The sequence below is a fragment of the Mirounga leonina genome, unplaced genomic scaffold, assembly GCF_011800145.1.
Source record: "Mirounga leonina isolate KUSES-001 unplaced genomic scaffold, KU_Mleo_1.0 Mir_507, whole genome shotgun sequence".
Lineage (NCBI taxonomy): Eukaryota > Metazoa > Chordata > Mammalia > Carnivora > Phocidae > Mirounga > Mirounga leonina.
Window position 1 is genome coordinate 5,542,925 of NW_023270789.1, and position 23,984 is coordinate 5,566,908.

The 23,984-nt window shown below is 51.8% G+C and overlaps 1 protein-coding gene across 4 annotated transcripts in view; it reads left to right on the forward strand.

Annotated features, from left to right (window-relative positions):
• Positions 1–21,881, forward strand: part of SYT6 (synaptotagmin 6) — a 55,697-nt gene extending 33,816 nt beyond the window's left edge. Inside the window, exons 4-7 of one of the 4 annotated variants that reach the window (XM_034990287.1) lie at positions 9,820–9,940; positions 14,336–14,507; positions 15,903–16,053; positions 21,744–21,881. In XM_034990287.1, the coding sequence (XP_034846178.1) occupies positions 9,820–9,940; positions 14,336–14,507; positions 15,903–16,053; positions 21,744–21,815 (516 nt within the window). In that variant the 3' untranslated portion in view covers positions 21,816–21,881. Of the gene's footprint in view, positions 1–9,819; positions 9,941–14,335; positions 14,508–15,902; positions 16,054–20,077; positions 20,096–21,743 lie in introns of those variants that run through there. The other 3 variants (XM_034990288.1, XM_034990289.1, XM_034990290.1) reach the window with 3 other exon arrangements.
• Positions 21,882–23,984: the final 2,103 nt, after the last annotated feature.

Genomic DNA, 23,984 nt, shown 5'->3' on the forward strand with positions numbered 1-23,984 from the left:
ATCTTTAAAACCCTACCCAGGTTTCTTAAACCCTCTAAATTTGGGGCAAGTGCCTTCTTGCTAAAACTTAGCTATCCAGTGTAGTGTGATGATTGAGAAAAGGTGAAGAGCGAGAGTGAGCATGCATCTCCAGGAGGATCTTGCATGGCTTTGATCCATCAGAACCCTTGGTTGCTCCCAACAAAAGGGAAGTGGCCCTTCCATCCTCCTAACTTTTGCTTGGCGGCATTGATACTGAATGGCTTTGGTTATGTTCCATGTCACAGTGATTCTACTAGGATCTGATCTAGGGCAGCCTCAGAATCCCTTCATTTCCCTTGTGCTGCAAACTGAGGATGCACAAGAATCACCTGGGAAGCTTCTCGATCATTCACACCCCACCTTCGGAGGTTCTGACTCAGTATGTCTTAGGCACAGCTCAAGAATCAAGCTTCCACCTCCCCTGAGGGAGGTCTGGCACAGGAGATTTTCAGACCATACCTTGAGGAATACCTTATGAGGCTCAACCCTGAAGCCATCTCGTTACCTAGGGGAGTCACTCCTGGACAGACCAAAGACTGAGGTTAACCAAGGTCCACTCCTGTCACCCACCCTCTTCCACCACCTTCTTAAACAAGTGCATCCCACAAAGCTTAGTTGTTCATTCATTCAGTGATATTTGCTGAGCATGTGTTATGTACCAGGCACTGGTCTCAGTCCTGGGAATACAAGTGGTGAGTAAAATATAGAGCCAGGACTAGGGTCAGGGAAACAAGGTGCCTAGGGGACAGAAGTGAAGGAGGCCCTCACTCTTGGAGGCATGCCTGAACCTGAGAGGGAGGGGCTACTTCCCTTTTGTACGCTGGGCACCTGGTTTGCTTCATCCTAGTCCTACTCCTGGTGAAACAGACCCAGTCCCCGTCCTTCAGGAACACACAGTCCAGAGCAGGGGTGTGGCTTGGGAGGAAGTGGCCTGAAGGGTGGGGGGACACCTGCCATGTGATGAGTTGGGGAAAGAATGGTCAAACAGAGAGAGCAGAATATGCAGAGTCCTGGGAGCAGGGAGACCCTGGAACTCTTCAGTTGCTGTGGGTGGGCGAGGGTGAAGACTTGGACCCTAATCAGGTAGGGCCCTGTGGGTCTTGGTAAGTGTTTTGGATTTTATTCCTAGTGCAAGGGGAAGCCTTGGAAGGTTTTAAACAGAAGAGCACGTGCTCCATCTTATAATTTTGCAAGAGCACTCTGGCTGCTGTGTGGAAAGTGGAATGGGCAAACATGGGAAGCAGAGAGGTCCATTAGGAGGCGGTTGTAAGTGGACAGGTGAGAGATGGTTTTGCCCTCTGTGTGGTACTGGAGATGGAGAGAAGTGGGCAGGCTTGAGACTGAATTTGGAGGTGGAATTGACAGGGCTTGGTGATGAACTACTTGCAAAGGAGAAAGGAAGGCAGGCATCGACGATAATGTCTTGTTTCTGGCTCTGAGCAACTGGGGGGTTGCTGGGGCCATTTCCCCAGTTGGGCAAAACAAGGAGAGGATGTACATGGCAGATCAAAGTTCACCTTTGAACATCCGAGAGATTTGAGATTTCTGTGAAACGTCCACATTGAGACGTTGTGTTGGATATATGAGTCTAGAGTTTAGAAGAGAGATCTGAGAAGGGCTATAAATTTGGGAGTCCTGAGAATGGAAATGGGCATTAACATTAAGGATGAGCAGAGAGAGAGAATGAGTGTTTAGAATTCCACTGTTTAGAGGCAGAGGTGGGAGGAGGATGGAGCAGGAACTGGGAGGGAGAAGCCAGAGAGGTGGGAGGAGAACTGAGGGAAGTGGGTGCTCCAGAGCAGGATGGTCAAGTGCAGGAGAAGCTGCAAAGAGCCTCTTTACACAATAACCACACCACCGTAAGACCAAGAGATTCTTGCGTGTTGGAGTAGGAGGGGGGTGAAGACCTAAACCCTCAGGTCAGCAAAGAAACAAGGAAGCTAAAGCTCCTGTCACCGGCCATTTGAGTATGTGCCCGTAGCTGAGACCAAAGCCCTGACTGTTTGGCATCCTCCAGGGCACCTGTTGGCAGAAATGCCCCTCGGCTGCTCCAGGAGACCATCTCACTGGGACCAGGGCATCTTCCCTCCTGCCAAGAGCCCCAGCTGCCACCACCCTGCTCGGGGCAGAGATCAGATCACTCACTGCCAAGATGCCCACCCTCTCCCCGGGGGAAACAGCTGTTTGACAGCCACACAGCAGGACAACTGGAGGCTAGAAATGAAGACGGATTCCCATCATTAACTTCATTAATGTGCCATTTATTCCTTTCTGTCATTAATGAGATGCCATTGGAGGACCAGAGCAGAGTCCCTGGCTTTCCATGGACAAGCACCCATGGGGCCGACTTTCCAGCTTGACCCAGGCATTGCCTCCATCTCTTCTAGAACTTTCCCAAACTCTACTCTCCTCAAGTTCCTTCCACCCCCTCACAGCCCCTCCTCCTCTCGGCCCACCTTTTAAAAAGTCATTAGGAAGAGATCTGCACCTCCCAGTGTGAGTCTGACTCACGGATATTTGCCCAAAAGTAATGGTGCGTGTGAAACACTAAACCTCTTTTTGAGGGCAGGTTCATGGAGGAGAGGCTGAGAAAAAGTTTCTTAAATAAAACCGTCTGTTTCCCTGAAGATGCTCAGATACAGAAACATTTGCCTCCCACCGATGTGCTTTACTCTCTCCACGTCCCAGGGACCCAGCCCAGCCGGAGGATCTCACCCACTTTCTCCTGCATGCCCCGCCTCCCGCAAGCTGGAAGGTCTCCCTCTTTCCCGGGAGCCATCCCCGGCTCTCAAGGCTACAGCTGGAGTCCATTGAGCTCACATAAGGCACCTCTCTCCTGCCAGATCACTTATTCATATCGCTGCAAAGCCCTTGGGGCAGAAAGCACTTGAGAGAACAAGCAGGCAGGGATGGAACTCAGAACAAATGGAAACTGCCCCAGCACCCCACAGGGAACCTGAGCATCAACACCGCCTTTCCACCTCAGCCACCCCCAGCATTCTCCCCACAGCCCTGGAAGCCCAGGTCTGAGGAGGGGCAGGGAAGGAGCCAACCCACCCTCAGTCCCTCCCCCCTCCCCACCCCCCGCGCTCACAGTGGGAGTCCTGGAAGCAGCCGGGGAAGGAGCACACCCACCCCTTGGATGCACTCCCAGCAGAGAGCGGAGCCAGCCTGGGGGCGCTGGGCGGGCAGGGTGTCAGTCTCTGCTCTCCTCCCCTGCAGCCCCATCATCCAGCGGATCACTAGAACCTGCTGATTGAGCCTCAGAAACGCCCCGCCTTTGCTTCAAAGCATTTGTAACACTTGATCTTTCAACCCAGGGGCAATGGGGACCCCCAGTCAGACCAGGGGAGTGAGAGCAGGCAACCCAGGAGGAGGGAACCATGTGGGGAATGGGGACAATAAGAGTGCCCCTCTCGTAGACTTACGTGAAGATTATATGGAGCTTAGGCACTTAGGACAGAATGGTCTGTGCTAGGGCACTTGAAGCAGAATGACTGGCAAAGCCAAATCATGAAGACACTTGAATGTTACTTGATTTTTTTTTTTAAGATTTTATTTATTCATTTGATAGAGAGAGACCCAGCAAGAGAGGGAACACAAGTAGGGGGAGGGGGAGAGGGAGAAGCAGGCTTCCCTCTGGCAGGGAGCCCGATGCGGGGCTCGATCCCAGGACCCTGGGACCATGACCTGAGCCGAAGGCAGACGCTTAACGTCTGAGCCACCCAGGCGCCCCAGTGCTACGTGATTCTGTGTGATGCTCAGGCTGACTCCTGGAAGCTCAAGGAGGTGGGCTGAGGGGTTGAAGGTAGGAGCCCTGCGTGTCCCGTCTCTGAGCCACTTTTTATCTGTTGTACGTATTTCCACTTCCGGATGAAGAAGAGGTTTTCCATCTACAAAACGGGTCTAAAATGGGGAGCCATTGAAGGATTTGGAGCAGGAGAACAGCCCCCTGTTTACAGCCAGGAGGATAGGTCAGAGGGGATAGGCAGGGAAGGGAGGTCAGAAAGCTCAGAGGTCCGGGCGAGCGTGGTGCGGGTCAGAGCTGAGGTTGTGCAGAAGGGAGGTGGGGAGAGGCCCAGGGTCGGGGGGACACTCGGAAGGCAGAACAGCACGGAGGGCTAGGTGTGGTGTCTGTGAGGGGGCGCCCAAGCTGGGCTACTCTGGCTTCCCCTCTTCCCCTGCCATTCTCTCTCCACAAGCCTGCTGACATCTCTGCTTTTCACAGGGAATAAAATGCAAACCTCTTTCAAGGCCTCTGAGATCTGGCTCTGCCTCCCTTGGTTCCCCACCCCCCTTCCCTGCCCCATCCTGGTCCCCGCTGCTCTCCAGCTCACTGCCCCAAACCAGCATGTTTCCAGAGGCACTGCTCACCTCTTCTTCCTGGTGGCTGGCTGCGCCCTCCCTTGTTCAGGTCTGACCGCCTTCCCGACCACTCTGTCTAACCTGCCCCCCCAGTATTTACTGAGCATTGACTATGGATCAGGCCCTGGGCAAGACATGACAGGTATGATGACGAGTGAATCCAGACCCCATCTCTGCCCTCAAAGAGCCCACAATCTAAGGAGAACACAGCATTTGTCACATAATCCCCATGAGCACCAGGAAAGTTACGGTGGTGGCCTGGGCTATGGAAGAGGAGGTCTGTGGTACTTTGGGGGCAGAGTGCAGAGGAAATGGCCCAGCCCCAAGTGCCAGACTCCATCTCTGACTCAGCTCTGCCCCTGATTCCAAGCCTCAGGCCTTCACAGAGGGATTGCTCACTGGATGTTTTTCTACCCACTGGAGCCAAGTGTCTCTCTTCCAGGCCCCCCTGCCCTGGGGTAGCTTAACAGCACTTCCTGCCCCGTGCTTCAGAGATCCTTTTAGGTCTCCTGTGGCCTTCCTAAAAGTATAGTGGATGCTTCTCTGCTGATGATGAGAGATTCAGACAAGCCACTTAATGATTAAGAGACAAGAAGTGTTCTCTAAGAGATGGGGAAGCATGATTCTTGCTTTGCTCAGTCTGGATTCCCAGACAGACACGGAGCATGGACGCCACTCATTGCCTATTTGGGAGGAAGAGAAGGCGGCTAGCCCTGGAGAAGAATCAAACACTTGGGGGCAGCGGGGACTGAAGGAATGAGCGCATTTGGATTTCAAGGCGAAGTTGCTAGATTCCTTGAGGCGGGCGATAGACAACAGTCAGGCATCCTTGGGCCATCTCAACTGGTGATGTTGATGGTAGGTTTTCCAGTGTGAATCCTTGGTTTGTATGGCTGGCAGGGAGGGACCTGGGGGCTAGAACGTTTAGGACGATCATCTCATTTTACAGAGATGAGAAATGAAATGCCCAAGTTCTCGCAGCTGGTTGGAGGCTGAGGGACGGAAGCCCAAGTCTCCTGACTTGTGGTTCACTGCTTTTTCCTGGGCAGCCCACAGATAGGAATTCTCTTCTATGCTTAGGGCTCTGTGCGTGCATCGAAGAGAAGGAAATGCTGTTGCAGAGAGCCTACTGGGGAACCAGCAAGAGCAATGGCATGCCGTGGATGGGACTTTCAGAATCTTACTGCCCAGACGCCTGGGCACTGCAGCCAGGGGAGAGGGCTGGTGTCAGGTGGACGGGTTGCACCTAAGGGCAGACTTTTCCAGGAGCCAACACCCTGGCTGTCCCTCCCCTGGCAGCAGGTCTGCCCCCTCCATACTCTAGCCAGGACTGAAAGCCAACTGCTCCTGGGCCCCCATCTGCCCCCTCAGCCTGCAGGTTAGCAGTCGAGAGGGCCAAGTTCGTTTCTGCCCATTTCTGGACAGCAGTGACCTCTCCATCACTGGGGAGCTCATTACCAATCAGGGGCCCTAAGGCGGCCTCCCCTGACAGCCAGTGAAGATGAAAGCAATAATGTGCGGGCTGTTCTGCAGCCCCTGGTCACCCTGGTTTTATTAAAGCCAAAGTCTCAGGCATCACTAATGAGGATAAAAGGCTGGCAAGGAATATAGGATCTGGGGCTGAAACCTCCTAAGAAAGGGGGTGGGGCAGAGCAAGGATCTGGCAAGACCACCCAAGGGGGCTGAGCTGGGGCCCAGCTTTCCAGAGAGGGAGGTGGCTGCCAGGAAAAGCTGACTCTCTGTTTGCTTAGCCCCCCATCCCTCTATTTACTCAAAAGTAACCTGTTTATTTTCCTTTATCAAACAGGCCAGGCCTCTGCTGCCTGCATGTACAGGGGAACAACACCCCCCTTGATCCATTGAGCCAAGGGCAACCAACTTGTGGTCAGGCCCCATGAGGCCCAGTCACCCACGGCAGAAGGTCCTGGGCCCAGCTGCAGGCCCCTTGACTCCTGTTTTCTCTCCGCCTGCAAGTCATGTGGGGATCTTGGCTCTTTCCCTTTCGTGTGGATGGAGAAAGGAGTTCACGGTCGGGAGCAGGGACCAGGGTGGGGGTAGAGAGCCCCACCCCACGCTGTAGACTCAACACCCGTGTGCTGTCCAACTGCCACAGTCCTGTCCAAGAAAGGGCACCTCTGCAGAAAAGAGGGGGGCCCTGCTGTGTCGGTGCTCCCCTGGAGGGAGCCATCCTTGAGAGCGGTGCAGAGAGCTGCACTTGATTCCATTTACCCCGAGAGATCTCCCACACCCCAAGCCAGTCTCCTGAGTCCATAAACAAATCAACTCAGACTCTCCCAAATAAGACAGCCCTTAAAAGGGCCACTCTGCATCACAGGATGACAGTGGTAGGGAAACCAGTCCCTTCAGAGGGGCCACAGGATTCCTTCCAGGCCCGGCCCTGATGGCAACATTGATGTGGAGAACCATTCCTTCCAGGGCTCTCCTGGCTAAGATATGACCATGTGTTTCTACCTGCATTCATGTAGCTCCTCTCGTGCTCGGGCCACCTCCGAAGCACGAGTAGGTGTAAAGCAAGGCCTAGCCCCAGAGGGGCCTCCAGTCACCAGATGCTGGTGGGAGGGCATGGCGGCAGCAGAGGGGGGGGGACTTGGTAACACCTGTGGCTCAGGGGCAGAAGGTGCTACAGGGGTGTGGGGGAGAGATGCTCTCTGTGGGCTGGACCCTGGGTGAGGACCCCTGCAAGATGCATAAGACTGTCTATGCCAAGACAAGAGGAGGAACATTCTGGCAAAAGGGACCAAAGCTACATCAGCCCTGTGGAGCAGAGGATTGGCATAGAGGAATAGAGAAAATAATCAGGTGAGGTAGTAAGACGGGACCCCATTGTTGAGGGGCCTCAATGCAAGCTAAGAAGATGGGCCTTGATTCCAGAAGCCAAACAAGGGGAGCCACTGGGGTGTTCAAGCAGCAGGCTTGATCTATATAAATGGGCACCAGAGCACTCACTAGTCGCGCAAATTACTTAACTTGGGCCAGCTACTTCCCTTCACCAAACAGTCCTTTCCTCCTGTTTGCAGTGGGGATGATAAGAGCACCTAGCTTGTAGGGCTGTGGTAAGACTCACTGAGATCATTTGGCAACAGACTTGGCATATGGCAGACACATAAGAGTGTTAGTTCTTCTCGCTGTTACTGAATCTGAAAGGTTTCTCTAACTTTGGGCAGGAATGAACCTAGGAGGGTTATGAGGGAAATAAAGCGAGCCAGGGGCCCCCTTGTACCTCAGTGCCTTGGTCAGAGATAGAACTTTCAGCCAGGTGCACCGGGGACCTGCTACATTGATGGAAAGGTCACACTCCCTCAACACCATGTCACAGGGCCGTTTCCTGTGTCTCCCTCTTTGGACTAGGGGACCAGGGAGACAGGAGCCACACCTGAGGGAGATGGGGACCCTGGCACCTTCTTCTAACTGGTACACCCCACGAGACCATGTGTGTGTTGAGGGAGGGACTGTGTCCTCGCCACAGAGCACGGAGCCAAGGTCTAGAGGAGCCAGGGTCACCTTGGGGTGCTCCCTGGGTCAGCTGGAAGGTGCTCCAAGATAGAGAGTTTGAGGAGCGCTCTCCTGAGTCGAGAGTCCAGCTGCATCTCTCACCAGCTGTGTAAGCCTGGGCAGAGCTTCGAGACCTGAGTTTGAACACTGAGCTCTTGAGTCTGTGAAGTGGAGGGAATAAGGACAACACTCCCCGCCTCACAGAGTTGATGCGCGCATAGGAGCTCGTAGGTGTGGGTCTCAGCTCCCAGCTGTGCAGCGCCACGGGGTTCTGTGTGCTGGAGGGGGTCCCGCCTCTACAGAGCGTACAGCTCTGCCCCAGCCAGACCCCCTCCTGGGGAGCTGGGGGTTTCCCCTTCTGCTACTCTGGGATTTAAAGACCAAGACTGAATCTCGCGCTAGGGCGAGGGTGGGTACCAGTTCCACCTAGAGGAGAGCCCTGGGACCACATGCTCTGGCGGGTGATGGGAGAGGCTTGGATTGTCTCCAGCTGGGGCCAGGTATCAGGTGTCTCTAGGAGCCCCCGGTCAAGGGGGGTTCTTTGTGAGGAGAGGGAACAAAAACCTTGGTGTCACCCTTGACTGCTCTCTTTCTCACACATCGCCTCCTCAGGGAGGCCTTCCCTGGCCAGACTGTCTAAAATTCAAACAACTAAGCCTCCCCCTATGTGCATTACACATCCTCCTGCCCTGCCTTACATTTTTCTCCTTGATACTTTGAACGGTCTTTTTATCTTTTTTTCTTGTCCTGTGCCCAAGTAAAATGTAAGCTCCGTAAGGGCAGTTGGGGCAGGAGCGGGGGGGTGTTGTATTTTGTTCTTTCCCATATCTCTAGCACCCAGAACAACACCTGCACACAGCAGGTGCTGAGTGAACATTGGTTGATTGACTGAACGAATGAATGAGCCAGTGGATGGCCCCATCTGAAATCAGAGCCACTCCAAACCATGCCCTCTTCCTCCACCCAGTGTCAGGGGTGGGGGGCATCAGGCCAGCCTCAGAGCCTGGGGGGAGGTCTGGCAGCAACAGCATCCTCCTTCATCAAGTGGGGAGCAGGGAGAGGAAGCAGTCCGGCAAAGTGCTATTTAACTTGACAGACAGACATGCTTACCCACTTTGAAGTTTTCATCTTCCCCATTACTGAGAAACTTCCTAGGATTCAGAGCCCCGGGGGGCAGGCGAGGTAGCAGAGTGTATAGTCCCTGCCGGGTCATATTTGAAGGATGATCACATCTGAGGGAAAAAGGACAAGGTGGATCCGAGACATGGAGACGTGGCACAGACCTGGGATGGGGAGTGCACATCTCCTTGGTGGGCAGCATGGCCTGAGCCAGGTCACGATCCCTTGTGCTTTCGTGCCGAGGTCTGGAAGTTAGAGAGCTGGGCAGGTCTCTGGAGAGGTGGGGAAGCTGCTGGGCAGAGGGACTTGTGAGGAACAACGAGCTGGGGGCTGGAAGACCTGCCGGGAGAGAGCACTGGATGGCCAGAGGGTGTCTTGTGCAGGACGCTGTCATGACCACAGCCAGGCAGGGGGCTGGGGTGTGGGGTCAAGGGGACCAGCAGCCAAGAAGGGCGAGCTGGAGGGGAATGGGGCTGGGCCACTCCGGGGCTGCTGGTCTCGAGGCTACAGCCAAGGGGCACATGGAGGGCAGAGCAGGACACAGCAGGATGGCAAGGACCGGGACCAGCACCTGAGCAGAGTTGAGAAGGAACAATGCACGGGGCAGATTCTACTGAAGAGGCAATATCGTTTTCATTGTCTTTTATTCCCAGGTACTCCCAGCATGGAGGCCAGACCCTCGGGTCCAAAAGATGTGGTACTCTGCCTCAAAGAGCCTTCTCCTGGGCCCCAGAGTGGCCCACGGCAGTGGCCCTGGGAGCCGTGTGCCTCTCATCTGCCCTCTTGTCTGCTTCTTTGCAGGAAAGCGTGGATCTGGGAGAGATCATGTTCTCCTTGTGCTACCTGCCCACAGCGGGCCGGCTCACCCTCACAGTGATCAAATGTCGGAACCTCAAGGCAATGGACATCACAGGCTACTCAGGTACCTCTCCTCCCCAAGTGGCCTGCCAGCCACCCAGACGTTAGCACCTGGAAAGATGCTTAGAGAGAAGGGGGAAGAACTGTCAGTACTCTTAGAAGAGGAGCCCCAGCTCTGGATTCCAATCCCAGTTCTGTCCCTTCCTCACTGTGCAATGCTTTGATTTCCGAATCTGAAAAAAATAACTTATGCAGGTTGCTTTAAGGGATAAATGAGTTCATTCGTGTAGGTGCTTAGAGTTCTGCCAGACACATAATATACACTCAGTAGACATTAGCTCCTCCTATCATTTTCCCTCAAAGGAGAGAGAGAATAAGAAGTAAAGACGTAGGAGAAAAAAAAAAAATACGGAAAATCTTTCTAGTTATATGAGGCCCCAGGACTTTCAAGGGTTTTGTCAAGTTTGAGTGTGTAAATGTTTGTAGGTCAGCACAGCCCCACGCAGCCCTGCAGACCTAGTCACAGGGGCAAAGCCGCTGCAAAACCAAGTGTATTTGTACTTTGAGTTTTTCCTGCGGGGCTCCCGGCCCCAGCCTCAGCACCAGGATTGCAGTTAGGTACAGAAACAGTCCTGTTCTAGCAACTGAGCCAAGGCTTGCTTGGGGGCCGCTGCTGAGACGGATCCTTTTCCATGATTCTGCAAGTCGTTGTCAGAGAAGGTATTTGAGTTTTGATACAACAGAGGCTTAGTTTGAGTCCCAGGAGCTTCCTTCCCCCTGTCGGCTCACATTAGCCTGAGAAGAGAAATGGGGTGAAGTGTTCCGAAGAGCAGAGGCGCAGAGCAGCCTGGCTGCACTCAGAGTTGCAAATGTAGGAAAAGGCTTGTTTCCCTGGACCCATCACCCAAGAGGCTCTTCTGACGGATTAGATTTCCAGTGTAAAACCACTCCAGAGGTGCCAATTTTTCCTTTTATTCATTATTTATTTGCCTGGAAAACTCCTTAGTATCGTCACAGTTGCCATAAAAGGGGATTGGGTCCAGCTGCAAACCTCCAGGCCCACGTGCAACTTGGTGTAGTTGGAAGGACATGAGGTATTAGACCTTGAAAAATGAGGTTTCGGGGAAGCTGGTTGGAAAACGCTAAAGCAACGTGTATTTGTTGCCGCTTTGACCCCCTGGGAGCCTCTGCTCCCAGCCCCCACTGTCTCTGTGCAGCATTCATGTCTTCCAGGCCAAACGCTCCCCAAGATCGCGCCCACCCTAATGCCTCTCCTTCCACTGAAGCTCTTCAGGGAGGGCGTGGTGGGAGAGCTTGAAGAGCCTCTTCCGACATGTGCAGAGCTCTCAGGCCCCAGCACGTCGGCTTCCTCCAAAACTACAGCCAATGTAGATTCCATTTTTGTATCAAAATAAGTGCATGCTGAGGAGAGAAATTCACTGAGGACTCTCAAGGCTGCTAAGGGAAATAGGATTTTGCTGCCTAAGTCCCCACACTATCTTCTCTGGAGTAATTAAATTGATGTGCTAGAGAGAGCTTATGGCGAAGCCACTGAGGTAACCATAAGGACCGTTCCACATCAGAGGGTTGGGGGGAGAGATTTTTCTCATGCTAAATTCTAATCTCCCTTTTGCAATTGACCCTCTTTTCTACCTGGGTTTGGAATCTGCTATTAAATCGCAGCTTGATTCTGACAATTCAGGGGTCCTCTTTTTGTTAGGTTCACAGATGTAAGCAAGTGTCTGGAACAGTGCATGCAACACAATAGGCATTGAATAAATATGTTTTGAATGAATGAATGAAGGGATAGCACGAGGAGCCTTGTCAGAGGGTGAAACAGTGTGGGCATGCATGCCAGGGGCCTCTCAAACTAGATCTCCTGTTTTTGAGGATGAGTTTCATGTTGCCTTCGGCCCAGACTGCTTGGATATTGGGCTAAAGCAGGGAGTGAATGGAGCTTATTGCCTGTTCTTGATTCCTATGACATTGACCGCCAAACCTGAGGGTCTTCCTAGTCTCCTCGATTTAACTAGTCATGAATCAATTCCCTAAGCCCATCCACTGGAACGATGATGATGAAAATAACACAAAATAATAATAAGGATCAGGACACCACAGAAGGGTGGTGAGTAAAAGCACCCATCTCCTCCACAGCTGGTCTGTACTGATTTGAGTCTAGTGGTTTAAAGTGTAAACTTGGGAGTCAGACAGACCTAGGTTCAAATCTGAATCTCTCTAGCCTCCATCTCCCTATCCAAGAAAGGGGATGACGATGACAGATATTTTATGGAATTGGTGGGAAGCTTAAAAGACACAAGGTACATAAATCTCAGCACAGTGCTTGGCGCATACTGAATGCTGAACTATGATGGTTCCCATGACTGTGGGGCTGAAATGCCAGGCTTTGCCCTCCCTCCCTCAGCTGCACTGAACATCACAGGCGGTGAGAGAGCAAACACCCTCCAAGGTCTTATAGAGCCAGCATTCCACTGGAAGCCACACATTTTTTGCCCCCAGAGAATCCTAAGGAACAGTCAGCTCTCTGCTTAGCCTCTTGGACAATCACGAGACTGATGGTTTCTTCAAGGGAGCTACACCCACTGAGTTTTATAAATGGATATGCCTCGTAGGAGTGAACAGAGTTGGAGAAGGAAGCTGAGAATCTCCCAGTCGGTAATAAGGCATCTGCCTAGTGGCCTCCGGGACAGGTGGCTCTGTCATATTTTCCCAAGCCTGGTGGCATGGGACTCTGCTGGGCTGTGGGAGCACATGGAAATGGGCATGGCAGGTGGAGCAGCACTCAAGCAGCCTCAAGCCTGAAGACACTTTCCAAGGCTGTGTCCTCCTTATGGAGTGTAGACGTTGTCATGTTAGGGATGGGTCTTGGAGCAAGCTTGCCCCACCTGACTGCTCGGGCCGGAACCCTGCCCCGGGTATATCCATAGAGAATGGAGCCCACCGACACCAGAAAGCTGTCTCACAGAGGTTCTAGAACTCTAGACTAGAGCTCTAGGAAGGACTCCGCCTTCCTTTTTACTGAAAACACCCGCGAGAGAGGAACCTTCCAAGTGGGTCGTTGGAGACAGCAGGTTGATTAAGCACCTGCTCTTTAATCATGGTCTCCCCTGCTCCCTCGTAAACCCAAGTGCCCCCATGGTTAAAGCATAGCCGCCCTGTCACATTAGTTAGTCGGCAGCTCCTTTGGGTGTCTACAGCAATGCCTTCGAGCCTAGGCATTTCCGATCACATGTCGTAGTTCTCTCTAGCTTCCCCATAGCTGGGTGTCTCAGCTACCACCTGATCGATGCCCAGGGAGCGTGAGGGCCTGCTGGGTGCTCAGGTGCCCAGGACATAGAACCGCATGCCTAGGCCTTGGGGTGTTGGGCAGCGGCCGCTCGGCCCACACCTCCTGATAGCTTCCTGGGAACCCTGGCTTCTGGGCAAGAAGTTGTCTCAGCACATCAGTGTCTCAAAAGCTGTTATTACCTCTGAGGCGCCCTCCCATTTCTGGAGCTGAGCAGCATAAATAACAATTACAATGGTGCCTAAAACACCTGGGCTATGAGATACACTAGGTGTCACTTCCCTCGGATGAGTGGAAAATTTCAGGGTAGAAGGATGCCCACGAAATACCTATTCAGAAAACTAAAGAAGAGACCGGGATGGGAGACACGTGGAGGTTCAGTAAAAAGATACCTCCTCTGGGGATGGAGAGGATCCAAGATCCCACTGAGCAATGAAATGTCACCGGGCTGTCCCGAATCACAGGAAGCCGCCTTCTCACGGCCCCCAGCACAGCTCCATCCACCTCCTCTGCCCAGAAGTGGGCAGGAAACGGCTTCCGGGGAAGCAGAGAGCAGGGCCCTTCTTGACGCCAGCTGGAAATGAGCTTGCTGGGACAATGAGACCCATAATCCTGTTGTCAGGTGGGGAGGACACCAACAGTGTTGTGATTGTCGCTGTTCATTTACTCACATGCTGCTTCCCCTCGGGTGTCATCAACTTCTATTTTTACCCCCCTTATCCTTTGGTTAATAATGCTGACAAACCCCCAGAGGAAAGGACTCCAAGCAGGTGGAAGGAAGGGTGACTTGTTCAGCTTCACCACTCTCTGGAGCCAGCCGGCCATTGCCGAGCGGGGATGTAGGGCCGTGAACCGCATACCCACGGGCAGGTGTCCTGTCTGATTTGAGGCCAGCTTCCCCATTAGTGAAAGTCCATTAGGCACTCTCCTAATAATCCTGAGGTCGCTACAGACTCTGTGTTTTATTAAGCACAAAGTGTCCTCAGAGACAGGTGTGCTACATAAATACAAGGTGGTTTAATTATCTTAACAACCCACTGATACCATCTGATGAGCAACAGTAGGTCTGTGGCTTCCGTCCCTCTGCTGCAAATGATGTTCCAGGACATCTGGTTAACATGCTCCCTTCCCTTCCCGTCACCCCCACTGGCGCAGATCCATATGTCAAAGTGTCCCTGATTTGTGACGGACGGAGACTGAAGAAGAAGAAGACAACCATAAAGAAGAACACTCTTAATCCTGTCTACAATGAAGCCATCATCTTTGATATTCCCCCAGAGAACATGGATCAAGTCAGCCTGCTCATCTCGGTTATGGATTATGATCGGTAGGTGCAGGTCCCAGAGGGCCACGGTTCCCCGCCTCTCACCCCCATGCCAATGCAGTACAGGGTTTCCTGGCCGTGGGCCTTGTGGTTTGGGGCTCAGGAGCCCATTGGCCTCAAATCTGGCTCTACCCAAGAAGGGTGCAGAAGTTTGAGGAAGAGCATGGATACCCTTGAGCAGGAGCTCAAGCTTTGCTTCCCAGCAGGCCCATTTCTGTCAGGGCCTCATCCACCCATCAGTTTCCCTGAATTCGCCCCTGCTGGTTCCTGTTCCTCCATCTGGCACCAAGTCCAATCACCTGGCCTCTCCATTTCTGATGCTGCTACCATTCCCACTGAGGGATGGCTGTGCAGCCTCCCAGCTGACCCGAGCCAGCCAACGCACGAGAGGCACGCCTTCCTAAAAGACCACTTTCTTCTGGGACCTGCCCTGTCCCAAGAACCATCAGTGGTTCCTGTTAATTCAGGCCCTTCCCCTGGTTTCTCAAGGCCTTCCAGAATCTGGACCCTGCATAATCATCCAACTTAATTTCCCCTTCCTTGCATGGATTTCTTCTCTTCCACTTACCCAAATCCTCTCTTCCAACAAGGCTGGCTCAAAAACGTTTTCCTTTTTTTTTTTAATGTTTTATTTATTTATTCATGAGAGAGAGAGAGAGAGAGGCAGAGGCAGAGAGAGAAGCAGGCTCCCCGCCTAGCAGGGAGCCCGATGCGGGACTCGATCCCAGGACCCCGGGATCATGACCTGAGCCGAAGGCAGACGCTTAACCATCTGAGCCACCCAGGCGCCCTCAAAAACGTTTTCCAATGCTCCCACTCCCCACCCCCAGCCACCATGACTCCTTCTATCCAGTTGTCACTCCAGCTGAAGGAGAAACAAACAAACAAACATGCAGTAAAGCCCCTACCCAGGATTTTTAGCACAAGTTCTCAGGCATAGTAGGTGCTCACTGAACATATTTCGGTGATGACTGATGTTCTTGCTGAGTGAATAAATCACATTCTAGCTGTTGGGGGTGTGGAGAAATGGTGCTTAGAGCAGGGTGATTTATTTCCAAATGCCGATGTCTCGAGCGAGGGTATGATGTGCTAGCTGAGTCAAAGAAGGGTAAAGACTGAAACTCTCCCTTTGCCCAAAGTCAGGCCATCTGCCCACCATTTCCTGAGATTCCAAAGTGGTTTATAATCTTTTTGTCATCTGTCTGAGTCCATGTCCACCCAAGGAGGCTGGGCAAAGTTTCACTGTCACTGGCACTCTGAGGCCCTGCCAAGCATCTCTTTTCAGAGCTCAGCATTCTGAGTTAGACCTGCCGGGCAGAATCCCAGACTCCAGGACCCTTCCCCTTCTGACAGCATGTCTGGTCAGTAGCAGCTCTGGGGCCTTTGTTTCTCCCCCAGAGTGGGCCACAATGAGATCATAGGAGTCTGCCGCGTGGGGATCAACGCTGAAGGCCTGGGCCGGGACCACTGGAACGAGATGCTGGCGTACCCACGGAAGCCCATCGCACACTGGCACTCCTTGGTGGAGGTAAAGAAATCCTTCAAAGAGGTGGGTGAGGTCGTGCTCGGCCCTTGGCATGTTTGCCGCATGGCCGCTCGGGCTGGAGAATGGCAGTCGGCAGCTGTGTGACCTCGCCTGCGTGGGTCCTTCCCAGGGTGCGTAGGGGCTCCATGCTTCTCGCCCAGTGTATAAGCAGCAGGAGGGAGATGGAGGAGGACAGGGGGAAGCTGCCTGACAGAAAGCCTCGGATGTCGAGCACATTGAAAGCGACACTGAGTTCTATAATTTTTTTTTTTTAAAGATTTTTATTTATTTATTCATGAGAGACAGAGAGAGAGAGGCAGAGGGAGAAGCAGGCTCCCAAGGAGCAGAGAGCCCGATGCGGGACTCGATCCCAGGACCCTGGGATCATGACCTGAGCCTAAGGTAGACGCTTAACCATCTGAGCCACCCAGGCGCCCGACACTGAGTTCTAAATAGAAAATTAAAACTCGGAGGAAGCCTGCCCAGCGTCTCCATGGTGCCAGGCCCGGAATGCTTTCAGAGCACTCCCCCCACCCCCGGGCCAAGTCGGTCCTCGGGGAGAAAGCCCCAAGAGGGTGAGATCAGAACTTGGCAAGAAATTCTACCCCTGTCGAATCACTATGTTCCCTGAGGCTCTAGCCAGGCAGTCCCAAGGCAGTCTTCACGGGCTCCATGCAGGTGGCCAGACACAAGACCCTGCAGCCATGAATGCTGCTTCTCCCATTGCTGGAGAGAGAATGGCTTCGAGGTATCACGCTCTCTGACAGGATCCCAACAGAGATGTAACACATGGAGCACTGCGGAGGAGGCCTGAGGCTTGGGCTCCAATCTGGGCCCCTTCGGACTTGCTGTACAATCTTGGGCCAGTCATTTTTCTCAACGGCAAAGGAAATGTCCCTTCCAGTGATACTGACAGTCAGGTCCCCTCCACCAAACTCCACCAACGTGAGATCCTTCAAATTATCGTCCTGGTGGCTCCCAGGCCTGCTTTTTCTCCAAGGGGCTGGGATGTGGGGTAGCCAGGCAAGCCTGAAACCTCATTTTGAGGCTCTCATACCCCAATCCAGATCCTAAAAAGCCAGGTGGTTGTTTGTTCGTCCTAGGCTTCAAGCCTAGGAAGTCTAGAGTCTAAAATTGGAAAATCTACTGATAAAAAATAAATAAATAAAGCTTTCATCCTTACACCACATGGCCCCTCAGCCTAAGCAGTCACCTTAAAAACAGAGTACGGTTGACCTTTGAACAACACAGTCCAAATTGTGTGGGTCCACTTGTGTGTGGATTTTTTTTTTAAATAAATACAGCACAGCACTGTAAATGTATTTTCTCTCCCTTATGACTTTCTTATAACATTTTCTTTTCTCTCGCTTTATTGTAAGAATGCAGTATAGAATTCCCATAACATACAAAATATGTGTTCATTGACTGTTTATGTTATCGGTAAGGCTTCCGGTCAACAGTAGGTGATTAGTAGTTAAGTTTTGGGAGAGTCAAAGTCATATCGGATCTTTGTGCCCCTAATCCCAATGTTGTTCAAGGGTCAACTGTAATCCCTTCTTCGGGCTCTGGGACACAGGAAAGATGTGGGCAACAATGCCAGAGGACCTGTCAGCTCTCCCTTCTCTTCTTGGTGTGGCCAGGCCTGTTTCTCCCTGCTTCCAGCACTGTGAGGTGTCTTAGGAGAGACTGAGGGCTGTGGGGGAGAGAGGGTTCCGGGAGGCAGGCTAATTGATTTACCTACTGAGGTGGGCATGCCTTCGAGGCCAAGCATGAGAAGTAAGGCATAGACACAAAGTTCCTGTTCATCGGAAGCCTCCTGTTTCTATCTTGTGGTTGCCTTGATTTTACCACAGCTGTGAAGCTTGAATGACGGTCCCTCAGCTCTCTGGCTCCCTTCCCCCAGGGGAGCCTCTGCCCCCTCTTATGCAGAAAGCTCTCTCTGCAGGGTGTGGGTGAGGTACCCACAACCAGCCTCTGCCTCCACAGGAGGTAGCTCCTGGACGGAACTGAGGATGACCTGGGGACCACACCTGGCACCTCACTGAATGCAGGCTTGATTCAACCAAGGGAGGGTGCCACGCCCCCTATCCCCTCTTAAATCCCTTGGAGATATTTAAGAGTAGAATAAGCAAGCATACTAAAATGTTCAGGATGGTTTAGGGGCAGGGACATGTAAGATAAGTGGCCCCGATGGGCTACAAGGCTTCAGGCAACTCACTGCCCCCTCTGGTCTCCAGTTTCCTGGTTGGTAAATGAGGGGGTGTCGGTTCCGTCATCTCTGCTTTTCTAGGAAACTCTGACCCTAAATGATGACGGGTGGAGCCAGTGAGCCCTCACGTGTTACCAGCTCAGGGAGATAACCCTCCCCACGTAACTGGGCCACTCTATCCACACAAACTGAAGCTACCGGCCAGGGGCGGCTGGAGTTGGGGGTGGGTGCAGGGAGCACAGAGGTGCCAGCACTCGGTTCCAGAATCACTCCGTGATGAATACAACCTAATTAAGCCAAATAATTGATTTCAAGTCCTATTCCTTTGAAAACTCTGACTCACTAGTCCAGACTACAAAAGAAAGAAAGATAAAGTAGACTCAAGCCCTTGAAAATGAATATTTGATGAGACAGTAAAGGGAAAGTAACAGTATATGGAAAACGAAAAGAGAATAAATTGATTCATGTCCTTTGGGTTTACTTTTTTCTTGACCTCGCACATCAAGCTCCCGAGCCTGCCCCTCCCCCTCTCATTATGCTACCATTTTCTGCCCAGCTGACCATTTTTCTGTATGAAGAAGCTGAAAATGACATTCATCTTGGCAACCTAGGATTTCACCTACACTTTTAGCACCCACAGTTTAAGTATCCTCATAAAACTGCATCTAAAAACCTACCAGGCAGATACAAAGTAAACCCTCTGTGGGCTCAAGTGATGCATTGCACTCGAACATCTATCACCTCAATCACCCTTAGAGCTCCCATCTTGCCTCCTCGCTTTTGTTCTGGACATCGAGCAAGAACCTTGCTCCTAGAACTTATTTCCCCCATTTGTATCCTACATAAAGAAATCTCACTCTCCCGCTCCTGGGAAGATAAACGGCATCGCATCTATAAAGCACTCTCTATGTAAGTTGTACCTTTCTTCGAGGAGTTTCGAGTGCTGTGATCATTTCTTTTTTATTAATGAGAACAGAGGGCACCCTACTTGCTCGCTTGTTTGGGGTTTTAAAATAAGGTTGAGGGGAACAAATGAACTGAAAAGGTATTTTTCCCTGCTGGGATGTTTTCGCGAGTAGAAACTGATCAAGCCCCAGCGAGCATCCTTTCCGGCAGCAGCGGCAGTGGTCCCCTTCCCTCTGAGCACCCCTGCCCGGGGCCGCCTGTCATTGCTGTCACCCACCCAGAGCCGAGGCCGACCAGCAGCCTTCTCCAAAGGCATTCTATCAGGAAGGGCCAAGTGGAGATCAGCTTCCAGAGATTTCAGATCTCTGAGCGTGACCCATCGCAGAACAACAGAAGGTCTTACTGGAACACAGACGTCCTGGAACAATCACCTTCCTGGGTGCCGGGGAGGGCCGGTCTTTGGGATTTCAGAGCCACCATGATAAGCCTGCTGGAATCAGTCACCATCCCATTGTCCACGAAACCCCTTTCCCTCCTCTGTTTATCTTCACAGAAACAATCAGGGACTGCCAGGGAAGCCAGTGTGCCTTCCTCATGTGTCCTGGATTAGCAATTACGCTCCGCGTGACTTGGGCTATTATATAAAGAAGAGAGAGGTACTCTGTGTGGCCATCTCGCTTTTTCTCCTCTGCACTGGCCTATCAGTCAGATTGTTTAAGTGGCATGCTTACCCAGGGGAGAAGCCAGTAATTACATGTACCTTTCACCAACACTACAGGCTGGCGCAGAACAAGTGGAATCCCTAAAACAAAGGTGTGTTGAATGAGAACATTGGTGATCATCTTGTGTCACCTTCCGGTTAAGAAGCACTTGAGTCAGAAGTCACAGTGGGCTCAACAACCAGGCACTTATTTATTTAAAATATTTCACCAGGGAAACCCTCGGTTGTGATTTCATTCACGTGGACGCTGCACGCAGAGAGACTGCCACCTGGAGTTAGGAGTAAGTACCCGGTGTGGACCCGAAGAGGTTAGGCTTCCTCTTACACTGTGTGTCTCCTTCTCCCCTTGCCGTGGCCAGATGCTAAGGTGGCAGCAGGATGGAGCGGAAGGAGCAGTGAGTTGGGAGTCAAGAGACCTGGTTTCACATCCTGGCTCTGCCCCTAACCAGTTGTATCTTGACTTCTCTGTTTCTTGGTTTTGTTATGGGCAAGAACTAGAGAGTTGACTGGATGATGCCCTGGGACTGCCCCCAGGTCCAGCATGCTGAGATTGTTCTGGCCTAGGGCACCTACTGGTGCTCATCCATACCTGGTGGTCCAGCATTGGGTTAGTTGTAAAGATCTGCCGGTTGGCCTGCACAGGGACACTAAGGGACTGAGCCCAGGGAAGTTGACAGAGGCTTTCTGTAGAAGTGGGAGTGTGGAAATGTTCCACAGGTCTGGGTCTCTCCTCAGCACTGTGGGTTTCCAGTAGGAAACGCTGGCTGACAAATGGTCTCCTCCTTAGGTGGTTCAGCTCTGTCTAGAAATGGCTGTGTTGTGGGGAGCACGGCATCCTTCCCCCTCCCGCCCCCATTCGTGCACAAATGCATAGGGCAGCTTCTACTCGGTCCATCATTCCATAATGGAGACCCCCGGAGCTCAGGGGGCACAGAGGAGGCTGTACTTTGGCTCAGAAAGGCCACCTTGACCACCTCCCTGACTCCCTCCAGAGCCCTGTCCCACGGATACCTGGGAGAGGTTTGGGTCTCCTCAGCTCCCAAGAAGGATGGAATGAGCAGTGGACAATGTCTCACTTTGAAGTTACACGGCTCCAAGATGGGTCAAGAATATTCCCGGGGTCAGATCTTTGTCCAGAACACAATGCTCCAGCATGACTGGCTTTTCAATCTAAGGAAGGGGCGAATGGCTCAGGTGCGGGCGCCCATCCATCCTCAGCCCTCTCCTTTGCTCCGTTATGCCTCATTGCAACACCCACCTCAACAGAAGGGTCAGGGTGGGGCTGACGGGATGACCTGTGAGGTGGGAGAAGGCAGGGGATGCTCCGGAAAGGGGAAGGGGCTGCCTGCCTCACACCCCCACATCCTCGCAAGGTGGGCATGAATGCCCCCATGAAGCATTAAGCCTGAGAAAGAGAGCCAGACGCTAAAGCAGTATCAGGTTTGTAGCTGTACTAACAACTCCCAGACAATTGCTAATAATTCATGATCGTGGGTTCTTGGCAATAAGGGCACACTCTGTAGACTGCCTCTTTCCCTGCTAACATAAGCCGATTTTCAGTGTGAGAAATGGCTGAAGCACTCAGAAATGGTCCAGTCATAGCACCTCATTAACACACAGACACACACACGCACACACTGCACATAGTGGAGGAAGCTTTCATTATCTCTGCAGTAGGTCTTTTTTTTTTAATCAGGTATCCCAAACTAGAAGCTCTACAGCTCTTTTCCTTCTGTTTTTGCATGGCTGACAGCAAAATTCAAGTGAGCTTATGAAAAGCCGGGAAAGGTGAATTCAGTGCATGGGCCGGAGAAGTTCTGAAAGTTGAAATGCAAGTCCCCTTGGCCATTGATAACCCCCCTTCTCCCCTCTCCGCAGTGGCAGGGCCGGGCTGCCAGCTTTGACAGCGAGAGCTCGTGCCCGTCTCCGAAACCACCTCCCACACCATGAGCCGCGCGGCCGGACGCCACCAACGGGACTCAGCGATGTTCTTTTTGCACTCGTCCCACCGTCCGAACAGTGTTGCGCAGGGGCAGCGGTGGCCGTAGCACGAGTCTTAACCGCTCCTGTGTAGGTCAAGGCCAAGACCCTTGTCGTGTGGCCAGACCTGTCTTAGTCTTTCTTGTCTCCCAAGGTGATGTTTTCTGTGGTTTTCACTTTTTATGGATCGGCTGCCAAGAAGGGAAGGGGGGAAGAGTAGGAGAGAAAGAAGAGTGGAGAGCCCAGAAGCTGGTTCATATGAAATACAATGTAAAATAGTTGTCTTTCCCGGGGGACGTGGTTTGAGTTCCTGCAGTGTTGTGTCCCCACCAAGCTCCACAAGCCTGTAGAAGAAGGACATGGGATGGAGCCACGGCTGCGTCTGCAGTGGCCTGCAGAAAGATGCAAATCGGGCCAAGAGCCTTTACAAGGTGCGCTGTGACCCTCGGAAGCTCATTGCCGCTGTGACACAGACCGAAGTGTAGGCTCCTGGTCCTACAGTGAAATCACAAGTGCTCCGAGGTATCCTCGCACCTTCCGCAGGTCGTGCAGGGCTCCTCCCCGCCCCCCTTTCCTTGTTGACTTTCCTCATCATCTGAAAATGTCTTGATCCCTCGTGGGAACTTAGTCCCTTTCTTTAGGAATGGTTCTGCTGAAACTAAACATGCTGTATGTTTTCTGGCACACCACAGTTAACGACCACATTTGTTTGAATACGGGATCTTTGTTCTCAAAAATAACCTTTGTTGTAAAGAAGAGAAGGCACACGTGTTCCAGAATGACTTCGGTGTTATGCGTAGCTTTACTAATCCCATGAAGTATCAAGCAACTGTTGAAAATGCCTAAATAGGTCAAAGAAACACCTAGATAAAATGTTCTTTGGGGAACGGGGAGTTTTAATCCAAGTCATAGCTGGAATCCATCTTTCCGTGACGAGAATCTTCTTGATTGAAACAAAGTCAGCTTAAGCCTATTTCAGCCCCCCTGACTCTGGGACAATATCCATCTTAAACTTTAGTTCTATAGATTACTAAGTACTTCAGTGTTTGTTTCAGTGGTAGTGAAGGTTTTTTGGTTTTTTTTCCCTTTAGATCTCTACCTTAGGCCAAATTCAGTTTAGGAAAAAAAACATGTTTCAACTCTTCTGTATTGTAATAGTATGTTTCTGTTGAGTTCATATTGGTCTTCCCACCAACCACCTATAACTCAGTTGATTTGCTCAATCTCAGTCTGTACAGCCCTGGTAAATTCGTGGAGGTGAGTTTCTACTTTATCTGTGACTACACAATGCCAACTTCCAGAGTTGTGTGTGTGACTTGCAAGAGGCAAGTCTGCTGAAGAACACCTTCTTCCACCAATGGAAGGTCAAGAAGGGAAAAGCTATTCACACACCTTGTGTCTTACTCTTTATATATGTCACATGCTTCAGGAGCAGAAACTCAATAAAGTAACCCTCACCTTAAGCCAAGTTATCAGGTTTCTCTGCTGATATAACTTTAGGCAGTGTCTTCTACCCAAAGTTCAGATGGGCATGAGGATGACCAGGATATTGTGGCCAGAGATGTTTTCAGCTTAGAAAAGTAAGGGCAGATAAACCAAACTCCACTCGGTACTGAGCCTTAGGCTAGGAGCTAATGTGTCATTGGTATAAAAATAAGTTTTCTCTCCAAATGTCTTACGATTGATAGGCCATCCTAGTCAGGCAGTACTGCAGCTGGATATTCTTTTGAGAGTGAGGGAGAAAACCCAAAGTCATGCATGGCAAGACTCAGAGCAGGCCATAAACTTCATTCTGTCTCTTGACTCTAGACTGACCCCGTCAACAACACAGCCAGCTCGATCACTGAGCAGATGTCGTGGGTCCTGCAACTAGGAAGGGGACAGTTGAGTTTCCTGGGTCATGAGCAGCCCAGAAATGAGTGTGAGAGGGCGTTTCCAGAAGTGATCTCAAAACGCATATCCAGCTGCCACCTTCATACCCCTAGACACATGAGGATGACCACTCGACTCTTTTGGAGGAGGGAGTATGATCGGTGTGAATCTCATGGAATAGTTACTGCTCTCAGATATTCCTTTTATGTCCAAGCAGCTAACTCACACAGAGTGAACCTCCCAGTGGTTTTGGGAAATCATTTCCTG